This window comes from Anarrhichthys ocellatus, unplaced genomic scaffold (assembly GCF_004355925.1).
Source record: "Anarrhichthys ocellatus isolate YVR2014 unplaced genomic scaffold, GSC_Weel_1.0 scaffold31, whole genome shotgun sequence".
Classification (NCBI taxonomy): Eukaryota; Metazoa; Chordata; class Actinopteri; order Perciformes; family Anarhichadidae; genus Anarrhichthys; species Anarrhichthys ocellatus.
In genome coordinates, this window is record NW_022280061.1 from 1,056,664 (window position 1) to 1,072,490 (window position 15,827).

The following is a 15,827-nucleotide window of genomic DNA, read 5'->3' on the forward strand; positions in this document are numbered from 1 at the left end:
CACACACACACACACACACACACACACACACACACACACACACACACACTGGTTATACAACAACACAAGACTCAAGACATAATGTAATGTTTAGTCTCATGCAGACTTATGACACACAGCTGATCACAGAAATGTACTTCCAGGCTGCTTTGTATTTCCTCTGAGGTTACAGAAACTTACACGCCTCTCTATTTCCAGATCTGGTTCAACAACAAAGGCTGGCACAGCATCGGTTCTTTCCTCAATGTGATGAACAACGGCATCCTGAGGGCGAGCCTGCAAGACGACCAAGACCCCACGAAGTTTGGCATCACCGCCTCCAATCACCCGCTCAACCTCACCAAGGAGCAGCTGTCACAGGTCGCATTGTGAGTATCGAGGGAGTGCGCGTATAAAGTGACAACATTTCTTTGGCCTTCTCGAGGAGACATCGCCTGTCATTCTCACGCCTCCCTTCGCTCTGTTCCCAGGATGACGACGTCGGTAGATGTGCTGGTTTCCATCTGCGTGATCTTCGCCATGTCCTTTGTCCCGGCCAGTTTTGTGGTCTTCCTCATCCAGGAGAGAGTGAACAAGGCCAAACACTTGCAGTTCATCAGCGGAGTGCAGCCCTTACTCTATTGGCTGGCCAACTTTGTCTGGGATATGGTAAGACATTTCAGTCCAGCTGGACCCTGAGCCCCATTGTCCCCTCCTCAGTTTAGATTAAATATTAGTGATGAAAGTCTAAATATTACATTATTGTCTTGATAGAGTGTAATACTATTGTTCACCCTCCTTCGCTTCCTCTCTTGCAGTGTAACTACATCGTCCCAGCCACACTGGTCATCATTATCTTCATGTGTTTCCAACAAGACGCGTACGTCTCCTCCACCAATCTGCCCGTGCTGGCGCTGCTGCTGCTGCTCTACGGGTATATTTGACACACGCTCAGTTTGTTTTGGCTCTTACTTTCTCTAATTCTCTAACCTCGGCTAATCAACCATGATCTTTGTTGCTCCCTCCAGATGGTCGATCACCCCTCTGATGTACCCGGCCTCGTTCTTCTTCAAGATCCCCAGCACGGCCTACGTGGTTCTGACCAGCGTTAACATCCTGATTGGGATCAACGGCAGCGTCTCCACTTTTGTGCTGGAGCTGTTTGGAAGCAATGTAAATAATGTCTCCAAGTCATTTTGATTCAGTTAGCTAGAGTAGCAACAGATTGTTTGTTGATTCAAGAGTGTGAAGAGAGAGAGAGGCTTTTGAATGCAAACTTAGAAATGAATGATTGAATATTAACTGTTGATATTCACTTTGTTCCTTTTTAAGGAAATCGGTGGGATCAACGACATCCTGAAGAACGTGTTCCTCATCTTCCCTCACTTCTGTCTGGGCAGAGGACTGATTGACATGGTGAAGAATCAGGCAATGTCAGACGCTTTGGAGAGATTCGGTAATTACAGCAGACCTCTTTTACCCACTACCCCAAATGTATCCCGATTTGTTTTGACAAGGGACGTGATCTACATTTTCTAAATATTCTCTGGTTGTGGTCATGTCTCTGTAGGTGAAAACCGGTTCCGCTCCCCTCTGGCCTGGGACATGGTGGGAAAGAACCTGTTTGCAATGGCCATAGAGGGCGTGATCTTCTTCACCATCACCGTCCTCATTCAGTACCACTTCTTCTTCAAGGCCAGGTGGGTAAAACCTTCAATACACAAAAAAAGAATCATTCCTCCAGAGTTTTCCTTATAACGCAGTATCCGTAACTAAAACATTACAACTCAAATCAAGTGGATCTGGCTTTGAATCCCCTCTGGGTGAAAGCTTCAACTAAGTCTCTCCTCCCTTTGCTGACCTTCCAGGTCTTCCACCAGTCACCTGAAGCCTATTGGAGAAGAAGATGAGGATGTGGCCAGAGAGCGACAAAGGATCCTGAGCGGAGGAGGACAGTCCGACATCCTGGAGCTCAGAGAACTCACCAAGATCTACAAGAGGAAACAGAAGCCGGCAGTGGACCGACTGTGTGTTGGCATCCCGCCTGGAGAGGTACGATACAGACAGCGTGCAACAGACGGGATTCTAAACCAGCAAAACACGGGGCTTTCTTTAGTACAGTTAAAAAAAGTTTGTGTTTTGTTTAGAAATGTGTTTTGTAAAAGGATGATACAGTAGATGCAATGAATGTAGTAAAGAAAGTGTATATTATTATACGTGAAAATAAACATACGGTGTTTCTCTTGTCCTGCAGTGCTTCGGTTTGCTGGGCGTGAACGGGGCAGGCAAAACCAGCACCTTTAAAATGCTGACAGGAGACTCTCTGGTCACCGGCGGAGAGGCTTACCTGGCTGGCAAGAGGTAAGACACATACCCCCTCAAAATATACAATACATCTAAACATCTGTATTAGAATGTATTATATTATTCCAGTCTGGCAAATAGTAGAAGTCACAATGATATGGTCTTAGGATCAATGATGCAATTTAAAGGCACTTGAAATAAATATTGCAATAATAAGCAAATTCTTAAAAAAAAATGTAAACTACAAGGCTACATTTAGTTAAAACTGTATATTTTTGCTTTCTATGGAACTTAATTCCACTCTCATGTTTATCTCACCTCAGTGTAACGACAGAGATCGATGAGGTGCATCAGAACATGGGCTACTGTCCTCAGTTTGATGCCATCAACGACCTGCTGACCGGCAGAGAGCACCTCGAGTTTTACGCCATCCTGAGAGGAGTGCCTGAGAAGGAAGTCTGTGAGGTCAGTAACAAACACATGTTTGGGCCTACATGATTTACTATGACATGATGTATTGAACTTATTGTGTTGGTCTTTTATATATAATATAATAACTCTACTTTTGGAGTCGTGGTTTTCTGAAGTTAAGTGGGATATAAAGGTCTATACAAATAAACAAACAGACTCTATTATATGTCAGTCAATATGCATGTACAAAAGAAAAAGAAAATGGTTGACATGAAAACTTTATCTTGTCCACTAGGTGGCAGAGTGGGGCATCCGGAAGCTGGGTTTGGTCAAGTATGTGGACAAGTCAGCAGGCAGCTACAGCGGAGGAAACATGAGGAAACTGTCTACTGCCATCGCTCTCATAGGAGGACCACCTGTAGTCTTTCTGGTCAGTAGAACATGTTCACACGTACACAACATACTTCTGGCTTATTTTGCGTAAAGCAGGGCAGCAGTGTGAAAGTACATTGTAGCAGCAGCTGAGTATCTGTTGCTTCCTGTTCACAGGATGAACCGACAACAGGCATGGATCCTAAAGCCCGTCGTGCCCTGTGGAACGCAATCCTGAGCATCATCAAAGAGGGTCGATCTGTAGTCCTGACCTCTCACAGGTTAGACTTGCCATCTGAATTACACCTTCTCAATTAATGGAACTATATATTTTTGTTGTTAATTGACGTGGTTACCTCAACATGACTGACCTCATCCTGGTGTGTTCCCGTGTGTTTTTTTTTTTTTTTTTTCAGCATGGAGGAGTGTGAAGCACTTTGCACCAGAATGGCCATCATGGTCAATGGCAGGTTCCGCTGTCTGGGCAGTGTGCAGCATCTCAAAAACAGGTGGGGACACTTGACAAAATAGCACTTCACGAAAGCTCAAGCATATGAGAAATGAAAAAGAATCGCAGTTTTCATCAGACTGTCACTTGGAAGGTTCTATTGAATGAAATGTGCTTCGCTGCATTCTCACCAGGTTCGGTGATGGCTACACCATCATCCTGCGGGTGGCTGGCCCGGACCCAGACCTTCGGCCGGTGATGGAGTTCATCGAGGAGGAGCTGCCTGGCAGCACGCTGAAGGAGCAACACCGCAACATGCTGCAATACCAGCTGCCCTCCTCCCTCACCTCCCTCGCCCGCATCTTCTCCCTGCTCTCTAAGAACAAGGAGGCCCTCAGCATAGAGGACTACTCCGTCTCACAGACAACTTTAGACCAAGTAAGCAATTGCACCCCGAAGCTCTGACTATAACTGGACCCTGACTTCAGTACGGGCTGAGTCTAAATTTCCCTTTCCTCTTCTTTCCCCCCCCCCCGCAGGTGTTTGTAAATTTCGCCAAGGACCAAAGTGATGAGGACCATTTGAAAGAGGCCCATCTGAATAAACGGGATGCTGTGGTAGTGGACATTTCCAAGCTTAACTCTTTCCTCACGGACAAGACCAAGGAGAGCTGCGTCTGATTCCACAACATGGCATCATGGGAGTCGCTTCGCTTCACCCACCCCAGAACACATGGACCACTAACCAGCGAGGGGAGACGAACTATGTTCATTTTGTTATTTCTATTTTTTAGTCTTTTTTAATTGTTGTCATTTCTCAGTGGACCTGCACTTCAGCGCACAGCCTCTTGAAAAGGCAGAGACTGCGGGGTATTGTGACACTGAAGCAATGAAAACTCAATGCAAATCAATGCAAGAAATATACCAGAATATATTTAAGATGAGAAGATATTCCTGTGAGGCTTGGAGACTGGTGCTTCTCCTTCACTAGATGGACGGATGGAAAGAAAGAAAAGACTGAAGCAACAGCGGGATTATAATGCTGCGCTCGACTGGAAGGTGTAATAACCCTGCGAGGCTCTCAATGGACATGGCATCGGGGATCATGGAAGGAAATATCTGTAGGTTTGAATCCCCGTTCCTGAAAGTAGTTTGCAGTAGTCAGTGGGACTGTGTACGTGGGCGGGCGGCTCCGTATCGTGAAATCACCGCAGCGTAAAACGGAACAAGACAAAAATCCAGATCATTCACTGCCAACTGCTAAAAGACGGACCGACTACTTTTTTATTCAGGGTCAGACCTCTCTCTCTCTCAAGCTCTCTCTTTATTACCAAGCGCAGTTGTTTTTATCATGCAAATGATGGTAAAAAGAAAAAAAAGCATTTACGATCCAATTGATTTCAGTCACAATCATGCAACATAATAATTTGTACTAATCGGGTTTTCTAAGGTAATTTATTTCTAATAGACAAACTTAACCTCTACGGAGTTTTTCTTTTCTTTGTTTGGGTAATAATTAAGATTGATAACCAAGCTGTCTTTTTTATATTTGTTCTTCGTGTCCTTGACGTTGTCCAGCACAGTGCCTATACTGTATCAAGGTGCAGAGAGAAATCTGAGCACCCCATTAAAAACAACAACAACAATAATGTATGTAGGCTGCCCAGGAATGTATAAGACGGATACCATCAAAGCACAAAAAAAAAGGGGCTTTTTGTGAAGAGGGTCAATGAAACGTGACTGTTTTTTTTTTATTTTCTTTCATTGTCAAAAACAAAACGACAACAAAAAAAATCTTGTGGTTGCTTGATGTCTGTACAAGACGTGCAGTCTGCCGTCCTGGCTTGTTTTTGACTCGCCCTGCTTCGCTCTAAACGAACTGAAGGCTTATCAGAGTGGACGGAAGGATCGCAAACTGGCAGTTGGGACTTCAAGAGAAGGCTGAATGTCGCTCAAAGAATTTGGACAGGTTTTTGAAAGTTCCTTGGAAATATATACTTGCATGCTTTCCACCGGGCCACACACACACACCTGTACTATCAGCACTTCTGTGTGTGCGCCGAAGCATGCCGTAAGATCAGCTTGTAAAAGGGCTCGAGTCCTGCTTCAATATTGTGGGATTACTGGCACATCGTGTATATGTGGAGTCTAAATCCATAATTCTGTTGTTAATCAAAAAAAAAAAAGCAATCTGTATCAAAATGGGATTGTTGGCGGTGAGATGAGTCAGATGGAAATGCTCCTGCAGATCAAACTGTAGCTCTAAAGATGGTGATTTTTCCAGTGACGCGCGCTTTTATACATGTGAGGGCACGACGGGAGCGTTCAAGACCTGAGCCAGCACCGATGTTATGTACAAAAAAAATAATAATGTTACCAGTGGAGTGAACAAACCGTATCTGTGCCAAATGGAGCTGAATATATATATCTTTGATCCACCAGCATAACGTGGAGGAGGCGACTGTTTTGTAAAGTTGTGCTTTCATTCCAGGCCTTCATCCGCAGTCAGCAGCTCGAAACTAAAAAAGCACACATTTTGACACAATGTGTGCTTTTTTATTCACTCACCTCTTTTTGTTTTTTTTCACTTATTTTTTTATTTTTTTTTGTTATCTTCTAGTCATGTTGCCAAAATTCTAATCTTTCCGTTTGTCCACATCGATAAGCTGCCACTCTGACGTTAACTGCACTGTTGGTTACTCACATTTTTAGATGTGGGGTTGAGATGCTTCGGACTAAATTTATGTTTCACGGACAAGTCGACAAGCCAGACTACACAGAAACAGGGACCACGTGAATTAGAGTTGTGCTTGTAATGCTTTATAGTCCAGGAAACCGCATCCAGGGTTTCAACTGAGGACGGATTGTCATTATGGGTTCTCTTGTATCACATCAGATCTTGGAACGCACCAAAACCCTCAGCGAAATGTGAGCACTTTATAGACTTCATAGCCTGTTGTGTCAAAGACGTATTCGTAGGGATTTGGTACATTTTAACAATTCTCTGCACTAGAACACAGGTATAATTCAGACGAAATGAAGCTACACCACTGCATTAAAACATCCGTTTGAAACTTGAAATCGAGATGGACGGCTTCCACGTGATTGAGATAAAGAGAGACATGCAGGACTGAATTACGGTGGTGATTTTTCTCTTCTCGTGCTCTATATTGTTATTATATGTTTACATTTTTAAGTATTAAACAGCTGTTTGAGTCTGTTACGCATTGTCTATAGTTACTCTTTACATGAATAAATAAAAAAAAAAATCATACCTTTTGGAAAAAAAAAACATCTGAGTTGATTATTTTGCATTTTGTTTGTCTGGTCGTGTGGTAGATGCAACAAAGCTTGTTGTCAAAGGGAAGTTAGTATAATGACTGAACAAAAGGTTACTGTGTGCGTGTGCGTGTGCGTGTACGTGCTGATTATAAATTTCTAGAGTGTGCTTGTGTGTGTCTATTTTCCACCTGCGGTGTTCCCACACACACACAATTATGTTGCCAGTAAAAACAGGCACGCTCAGAGGTTTCAGTCAGTTATTCATCCACCAACATCATGATTGGGAGAGTTGTTTTTCTGGGACTCCTGCTCATCTGTGTGGCTGCAGGTAAGAAAGAAAAACACTCTTTATCAGAGTTACGTTCTAGTTTGAGAGTTGTTAAAAGACTATACAGTTTGTCTCAACAACTATTTTGATGGGTTTCATTTTAGATGCCATAGAATGAAACACGCACTGTTTAACAAAACACTTTGGAAGTTAATATGTTACATTGCCTTACAACATTATGTCAAAGCATATTTGACACTGATCAACGATTTAAAAAAAAATAAAATAATAATTGAGGTCAAAGTGAAAACGGACAATGAAATTGAGAGAAATATAAAATACAAAATTCATGTTTCAATGCTTTTCATAGACCTGTTACAGTATATTATATACTCACAGAGTTACCACATGTGTTTTTCAATGTTACATATAATATACTCTGTATTTATAGTATTACAATAATGGATCAGAATTATCAATAATAGGATCAAATGTATCACAGTACTGACCTTAAATAATCATGAATGTAGTTTACATATCTGGATGTAGCTTTGCATGCTAATTATATATATTTTTAATAATGCAGGTGGGTTGCTTACGCACTTGCATGCCAACATTTATGGTTCATTTTACAGAAGCTGAGGTGAACTCTGGACTCCTGAGGAAGGTTGGTGTGTGTGTGTGTGTGTGTGTGTGTGTGTGTGTGTGTGTGTGTGTGTGTGTGTGTGTGTGTGTGTGTAAAAGACAGTGACTGATTTAAAAAGTAAAGAAGTATAAACTATTTCACTCAATCCATTCCAAACATGTATTATGGTGAGTGCGCTTTCTTCTGAGGGTAAAGAGTGAAGGTGAAGTCACACCCGATCGTGTGTGTGTGTGTGTGTGTGTGTGTGTGTGTGTGTGTGTGTGTGTGTGTGTGTGTGTGTGTGTGTGTGTGTGTGTGTGTGTGTGTGTGTGTGTGTCCCTCCTGGCAGCCGTCCTGTCCGGACACGGCCGAGATCTTGGCGTGCCCTCTGAACCTCGCTCCTGTGTGCGGCAGCGATGGAAACACATACGCCAACGAGTGCACCCTGTGTGTCCAGAGACAGTGAGTACACACACACACAGCTGTTCCAGTCTCATGGCATTCACACAAGAAGCACAGCTACCTCCAAGTCGGCCGGTTGGAGGACTGAGTGCTGGAGTCGCCCTCTGGTGGTGGATTCATTTAAAGAGCAGAGTCACAATGCTGAACCCTGAAACCCCAGTTGAATATTTATTTTGTCTGGGACAGCTGTTGTCGATGTCCTCTCAAAACTTCTCCAAATCACATGAGTTGTATTTTGGGGATGAAGCGACTCTTTTTAGAAAGTGCTCTCCGTCTCTGTTTCTATGTCTCAGTCTTTCAAAAAAAAACAACTATAACACACAATTTCCTGTATTCAAAATCCTCATTGATGGCTTTGGACACTTTATCCCGACTGTCAGGCACATATGAGTTCATACGAGCTGTGATTTCCCAGACAAAAAAACATTGCTACACCTAAACTAAATCTCAGGTTAGCAGAACAGCACAAATCACATGCACGTGTCTTGTCATGTTCCTCTCTGCAGAACAACCAGGGTGGACATTTTGATCGCCAAAGAGGAGAGATGCTGACCTGTGCAGCCAGGGGATGATGTCATCGCTAGAGTGACCAATCGGGACCTGATTGTCGACCCAACATGGAACTGTGAAATTACATTTCCTAAATGTGTGTGTCATTGCAATGAATAATAAATGTCAACCAGCAGTATTTAACCTTCTGTTATTATTTTTTTTTTTTTTATCAATAACATCCATATCCCATAAAAGTGAACCAAGAGGAGGAAGATTTTTTTTCTTTTCTTTTTGAAATGGAAGTGATACAAGGTCAGGAGAAAAGAACATAAATGGTAACATGTTCTGAAAACATTCATTGTAGCAGGAGGCAGGAGGTGAATGGTCGGCTGGTTATCTCTTTGGGAGAGCGTAATGTTTACACTCCTTATACTGAGTAACAGTGCTCCATGGTGTTCAGGCGTGTGTGTGCGTGTGCGTGTGATGAAGGCAAACAGTGAAAGTATGAGCAAATGCTTCGGCGAAAGAAGCACAGAGCAACGCACTAGGAGAGAGGACATAAAAAAACAGAGAAATAAAGTATGGTATCATGGGGCCAAAGGTCAAATGTGTGAGTCACATGGTTGTAACCAGGAAACAATGAAGTAGTTTCAATCCAGAGGCTTTCCTTCGTCTTTACAGTAGAGCAGGAACAACGCTTTCTAGACTTCAGTGAACCGACTTATCAAAGATGATAAGAAACCAGGTGGAACATGTGTAAGTACAGACTTCATATACTCATTTACAACACTGCTCTTGACTTTGTTACTGTGTTACGTCGTAGCTGTTTTGAATCAAGACAGAGCAACATTAAACCTGAACCTGAGATTAATGATGCATTATTAACTCAAAGTTTTTATGATTTCTAACCTTTTTTGATTGGTTTCATTTTTCTGTTTAGTTTCTATTTCATCCTGCTTTCTGCCCCGACAGTTCACAACGTTTTAAATCAAATGTCACAACCTGTTTCTCCAGTGTTGCGAAGGTTCAGGACTGTCAGAGTGGAATCTCTATGGAGCTCTTCCTTCATCTTTCACTCGTACCAGCAGTAAGTTGTCCATATATTTAACCTGGAAGATGTATACTCCATGACTTCCTTTGTTTGTGGTCACTGTCCTGACAACAATCTCGAAAACATGAACTTGTCATGAAAAACAGCCCTGTTCTTTACCCTGGAATTGGAAGAGGGTGTATAGGAATACACAATAAAAACAAATACACGATACAACCAAGATCGGTACAGCAGCTTGATTAAAACTACTTTGATAAGACTCTGCTACCTTGAACATATTTCCACTTTCACACAGTTGCAGCAATGCAAACAAAGGATTTTTCCAGTAAGTTTTGTTTCATGCATCGAAGTCTTGTCTTCCAGGTGTTGATTGTGGGGGTGCTCTCGTTCCTCCAGAAGAGAGCCCAGAGACTGGCTATCGACCACAGATTGCCCTTCCTGGGGGGACGTTTTGCTATTGTGGTGTAAGTCAACAGCAGCATCAACAACTACAAATGTCAAGAGATAAAATAACAGCAATATCCGTTTCAATATCACAGCTAAAGTATTTCAAATTCAGCACTGCGGTTGTTCTAGGCAACAGTCTGAATACATATTAGTCTAAGAGCTTTGTTTGTGTTTCTGATGTCACTGTGTCCCAGGCCTTTGGATACCATTGGCAGCCTCAGTAATCGTTGGTCCTATGGGTTCGCATTTGGTGCTGTGTCCTCCAGCGTCCTGCTGCTGTTCTCTGAACAATACATCCCCTTCACTGTCCCGCCCTGGGCCAGAGGTACTCCCACAGCTTCTACATCCACACCTGTTTACCTTGCACACACAAGAAATTAGCAGGTTGACTGACGTGCTTTCTTATTATTGTCCTCAGCTATAGTGTATCTGGTTGGAGCGTTAGAGGTGGGCCTGGTCTATTTCCCTTTCTTTGCCTGTCTGTCCACACCTTTCAGAATGGCCGGGGCAGCGCTGGGAATACTCTACTCTCTGTCCTGGTAAATGTCTTGAAATGGAACGGAAACAAATATATGATGGTTACTTCACACAAACTAAAAAACAATTTGTATAAGAGGTCCGGCCGTATGGACAGATGAATGGGTTGATATGTGGTTGATCACATTTTAATAGCCTTAGAAAATACATCACATGTCTCGATGCTTGTTTTTTAGGATCATTGTTACAGTCTGGGATACATTCACCTGTCCTGATGGTAAGGTAGGTGAGTATTTAAGCTATCGTGAAAGCTGGTGGAAATGCGCCTGAGGCTGTGTGGTTTCCACCAAGGAACCAGTCACGTCCTACACAATTTAGGCTCTACAAAACATCGAGTTATGAAGAGCTGCCCGTCTTTTCATGAAAACCATAAAAGAATGAATGACTTTGTTTGTGTGGTTTAAAGATTCTTGGTAAATACCAGAAGTTGATTGTCCAGTTGCCCTGCATCCTCTCCCTCATCTTCCTCTTGGGACGATTTGTCTACATACTGGTGAAAGCTGTTCGACTACATCTGCAAGTGGAACAGGAGGTCAGCATGTATGAACTCATTGAAATGGTTCTTGCTGTGTATTTTCCCTGTGGGTGAAATCTAACGATCTAAAGTGCGATTTTATGTCACATTAAGAAAATCATGTCAACCGTTCTGTTGCATTTTATTCTCCGTCCCTATTCTGCAGTGAATATATATAATCTCAATCTGACTTTTCGAAACAATAAACTGTGTGTGGCTGTTAACATGCTGAATCTGCTGCCAGGATCCTGAAGAGCTGACAGAGCAACATCAGGTGCAGCACGTTAAGAGACTGCTGAGGAAAGCACCTGCACACAGGTAAGACATGTGCACCAATGCTGCTTTCAAGTGTCCCTTGTACACGTGGGTATGTTCACTTCTATTGCTTGTAAAGGGATCCACTATGGCTGAATGTTTTAACCAGTTTAACCTAAAAGGAGAGCACTTAAGTGTTTTCAAAAGCACAACATGACATCGATTTCTCTTTTACTACATTTCAGTATGTATCATTCGTTTAACTAAAATATGAAAACTATTGTCTGTTTAAACTATTTAAGCCAGTATGTGTCAAATGCTGTGTGTTAATGCAGTTCAATGTACTGACTTCAAGTCCATTCTGGTGTGTTCATGTGCTGCTGGTAGACTTCAGCACCAGCTTCGCGACTGCATTGATATCTTGATTAATGTCATTCAACACAATAATGATCCCAGCTGAAACAAAATGAATAGTTACCAGTACCAGAATTCAGCATTTGAAGACATCAACATACAGTGATACACACACACACACACACACACACACACACACAGTGGTTTTGACCCTCCTTTCTATCTTGCAGTAAACCCCGCAGCTGGTTCCGGAGCAAAGTGTATGAGTGGGACCCTTACTTCAAGTTCCCCAACAGGATCATCGGCACCGCCATTATCTCGCTAATAGGCCTATACACGGTAATGCGAGACAAAAATCTAATGTACATAAACTTTGCTTTGGAAACGTGATACCTAAAACACGTCACCTTTGCATCCGCTGGAGGTATTAATTTGTCTTTTTGTCATTTTTCCAGATGACCCTGGCAGACTATAGTCTCAGTAATGTGGCTTTTGACAAAGTAGACAGGTGGAAGAATACACTGAAACAGCTGGTTACGTCTTGTAACCAGACTGAACATCTGGGAGCCATGATACCACAGCTGGAAGAATTCATCGACGTGGCTAGAAGTGAGTTGGTCTGCTCCGCCCTCATAGTTTGTGTGATGAATGCTTCATTAATGGGTATAACAAGACAAGTCTGAGAACATTTACACCAAATGTTCCGCTGCTTCCTTGATTCTGGGTATTTCTTATCGGAAATAGGCCAATAATGAGCACCGCACTGATACACCGAGCCCTGGTAAATCAGTCAAGTTGTTGTTATTTGTGTTATTCCAGAGTCTTGGCTAGCTACCACCATCTTTGCTAGTCTCAACTCTGTAGCCTACTGCTTCCATGTCTTGGCATGTTACAGGTAAGAGACCAAAACATATCTGATATATACAAAATGTATTGAAATTTTATGATAAATGTCCCAAAAAACAAAGAAAATTGATGTAATAATGGGAAGTTAGATGAAATGTTATTACAAAAAAACATAGATGAGTGACATGGTGTACTGCCGTTATAGAAAACACTTGAAGAGGCTGTGGAAAGGACAGAAGGGTTTTATTCCTGAGAAGTTTCACAACCCTCGCTCTGCTGTCAGCGTAGTAAGTAAGACACACACACACACACACACACACACACACACACACACACACGCTTACACACAGCAGATGGCAGACGACTCTAGGGCAAATCAGATTTCAGCTTGGCACCAAATGCTTGCAAGCAGCATTCACAAGTGTGACATTGGCCCCAGTTTAACTGTTTCCAGGTCATGATGTGCGTGTCACAGTGGATGATCTGCATATTTTTCATATTTCAATGTGTGAGCGTGCCTTTGGAGGTTTCAAATATGCAGAGCATGTGTGAACATTTGCATCTCGTTTTATTTTGGCCCCCTAATTTAATGCATTAAAAACAAGTTTTCTCTTTCAATTTTCACAGGCTTCCATTGCAAGATACTCTGGTTGGCAAATAGCGTTTACATTGTGGGGTAAGCAGTTCATCTCCTGAAATACATACACTGAGCAGATGTACATCAGCACGGTATACGTTATGGGACCCAACGCAGAATTTGTCCAAAGCGAGATGTTTTCAGAAGCCTGGGGAAGAGAATGAGAGAAGCGAGAGGGAGATTTAGGAACTAACTTACTTTTCAGTGACCAATCGCTCTTCTGTATTTTCTCTTCAGGCTACCTGATTGTCCACTTTGTCCACTTCCTGTTTGCTCTGCTGTTGGTCTATGTGCTGGTTCTTCCTATACAGCATGGAAGGACACTGACCATGCTCACCAACCTGGGGATTATATTGTAAGCCGTCTTTCCCTGTGTTTGTGCATATACGATGGAATATGAATGGACGGTTAGATTGACAGTTAGATTTTCCCTGCCTCTCCTCAGTCTGACCATCAGTCTGGTCATCGCCCTGGTGATTCTCCAGATCGTTCTGGTTCAGATCTTCTTCCTTCAGGACAAGATGTCCCCTACCGATAAACACAAACCTCTGGCTCTCAACAACAGGTGGCTATATATTTCAATATGGATATTTCAGAAGGGTTGACTATAAAACCATCAGAAGAACCATCAGCCTCACTAAAACCCAGGTTCTCCATTTGCCAGCAAACACTGATTGTTTAAACGAGCGGTGCTGGTGATACAGAGATAGTTTTACAGTGTGGAAAATCCCCTTAATACAAAAATTAGATATAACTCAAAGCGATGTGAAATCACAGTTTCTCTTCCTCCTCTTCAGGAAAGCGTTCCACTGCTTCAACTACTTCTTCTTTTTCTACAACGTGGTGATGGGGATCAGCAACTGCATATTGAGGTTGCTGTGCAGCATTGTGGTGGGAACGTGGCTGGTGTCCCGCATAGACCGGAGCATTATGCAGAGAGGATATGAAAACATGGACGCCGGTAAGATGAACTTCAACCGAGACGTGTGTGAGACAAAAAGTGAAATATTGGTTTAAGCAGTTTGAAGAAGTTGTCTCCATGTTTACCTGCATACAATGTCACAGTCAACCCTGTTTTTCATACTATGGTGGAAGATAAGAGACAAAATATGATTTCATCATTATTATTATTATTATTATTTGATGGTGGTGTGGCTCATTAGAGTCATATTATAGATTAAGACTTTCATTCATCCAAGAACATTTTCTTCCAGGAGGTGGCAGCATTTCACAAAGCATCAGTAGTAGATCTCCCCCCCCCCCCCCCCAGTTGTGCATCCTAACAAATGTTGTTAAAAATACTGTAAAGTCAGTGCTATTTCTCATATATGTGTGTGGTTCTAACAGTATTTCTTGCATGTCCCAGGCTACAGTACCTGGATTGGGATGATTTTTGCTGACCACTATCATAGCAATCCAGTCATGGTGTGTTTCTGCCAGCTGCTGGTCTCCAACTCGCTGGAGAAACACACTGCGTCTGTTTACTCCACATTCAGCAACATGCCCTCTGGTCAGTAGTGTGTGTGTGTGTGTGTGTGTGTGTGTGTGTGTGTGTGTGTGTGTGTTTGTAGCTCTTACATGAACATCCATCCACTAAATAACTATTGCTTCCACCTGTCCGCTGACTAAGATTCACAAACGAATATCTTCTTTTTAAATTAGCTCTCAAAATGCACTATATTTCTGTAATGCAGTTTTGTTCGATCCTGCACAGATGTATTTGTTTTATAAGAGTATAATTTATCTTTTTACTGTGATTATTATTGGTGCATTTGTTCAGTTATCATTTAAATTTTTGTTTCTATTACATTTTTTACTTTTGGACAGAATCCCCTGTGAACAGCCGGGCTAGTAGGCGTTGGATGCTGTTTTATACCTTACTGAGGAACCCTCATCTGATCCTGCTCAGGAAGCACCACCTCTCTTCATCTTCATCATTACATGCACCATCACCTCCCCAGCCAGACACAGTGGTGCAGGCTCGCGTCATGGCATTCAAAACACAGAGCCGCCAAGCAGAGTCACAGTCCCCACCAGAGATCATAGTCACACCAGCACAAGACTGTTAAAAGAAACATTTCCATATATTGTAATCATGTTAACGTAAATACATATATCTGTTGGAATCTAAAATTGTTTATGTGTCCTTTAGTGGTTCTCCATGTCGTAGAAGGAGTACTGTGGTGTTTTCAACATCTGACTGATGAGTTATAATCTAGTTAATGTGATCAAATTAGGACACCTTTCTATCGGCTCAGAAGGAGCATTCATTCTTGGTAACTTACTCCAGTTGGATGTAATTTAAAGAAACTTTGAGCTTTAAACTTAACCTCTGTAGCATCTAATCTACAAATGGATGTGGTGCACTAAAGCTGGCCATCTTTCTGTCTAATAATGTTGATTTCATTAAATGCATGTGAGCCACAACTCATTCTTGTTTTATAAAATGTAACTGAATTTCAATGTGTGCCTAGCTGCTATAGTGTAAATTGCTGCACAAACAAATGCTTTCAGTTGGAAAAAATAAACAAACATTTTAAAATC

General features: G+C 42.3%; 3 protein-coding genes across 3 annotated transcripts in view; all 3 read left to right on the top strand.

Annotated features, from left to right (window-relative positions):
* The window catches only part of LOC116392738 (phospholipid-transporting ATPase ABCA1), a 21,759-nt gene extending 16,452 nt beyond the window's left edge, over window positions 1-5,307 (top strand). Inside the window, exons 29-42 of the mRNA XM_031864448.1 lie at window positions 199-368; window positions 471-648; window positions 798-913; window positions 1,008-1,152; window positions 1,312-1,435; window positions 1,550-1,679; window positions 1,848-2,031; window positions 2,234-2,340; window positions 2,607-2,748; window positions 2,990-3,124; window positions 3,244-3,347; window positions 3,483-3,575; window positions 3,709-3,952; window positions 4,054-5,307. Coding sequence (XP_031720308.1) covers window positions 199-368; window positions 471-648; window positions 798-913; window positions 1,008-1,152; window positions 1,312-1,435; window positions 1,550-1,679; window positions 1,848-2,031; window positions 2,234-2,340; window positions 2,607-2,748; window positions 2,990-3,124; window positions 3,244-3,347; window positions 3,483-3,575; window positions 3,709-3,952; window positions 4,054-4,194 — 2,013 coding nt within the window. The 3' untranslated portion in view covers window positions 4,195-5,307. The remainder of the gene's footprint in view (window positions 1-198; window positions 369-470; window positions 649-797; window positions 914-1,007; window positions 1,153-1,311; window positions 1,436-1,549; window positions 1,680-1,847; window positions 2,032-2,233; window positions 2,341-2,606; window positions 2,749-2,989; window positions 3,125-3,243; window positions 3,348-3,482; window positions 3,576-3,708; window positions 3,953-4,053) is intronic.
* Window positions 5,308-6,107: 800 nt separating this feature from the next.
* Window positions 6,108-8,835, top strand: spink4 (serine peptidase inhibitor, Kazal type 4). The gene is made up of 4 exons (XM_031864454.1): window positions 6,108-7,123; window positions 7,699-7,730; window positions 8,038-8,150; window positions 8,657-8,835. The coding sequence occupies exons 1-4, from the start codon at window positions 7,072-7,074 to the stop codon at window positions 8,700-8,702; spliced, it is 243 nt and encodes an 80-aa protein (XP_031720314.1). The 5' UTR covers window positions 6,108-7,071; the 3' UTR covers window positions 8,703-8,835.
* A 103-nt stretch (window positions 8,836-8,938) lies between these two features.
* stra6l (STRA6-like) lies at window positions 8,939-15,824 on the top strand. Its single transcript, XM_031864450.1, has 18 exons — window positions 8,939-9,398; window positions 9,657-9,729; window positions 10,057-10,157; window positions 10,335-10,465; window positions 10,559-10,679; window positions 10,854-10,899; window positions 11,084-11,209; window positions 11,436-11,509; window positions 12,031-12,139; window positions 12,256-12,409; window positions 12,620-12,695; window positions 12,852-12,933; window positions 13,274-13,322; window positions 13,521-13,638; window positions 13,729-13,848; window positions 14,081-14,244; window positions 14,650-14,793; window positions 15,111-15,824. Exons 1-18 carry the CDS (start codon window positions 9,373-9,375, stop codon window positions 15,350-15,352), a joined length of 1,956 nt encoding a protein of 651 aa, XP_031720310.1. The 5' UTR covers window positions 8,939-9,372; the 3' UTR covers window positions 15,353-15,824.
* Window positions 15,825-15,827: the final 3 nt, after the last annotated feature.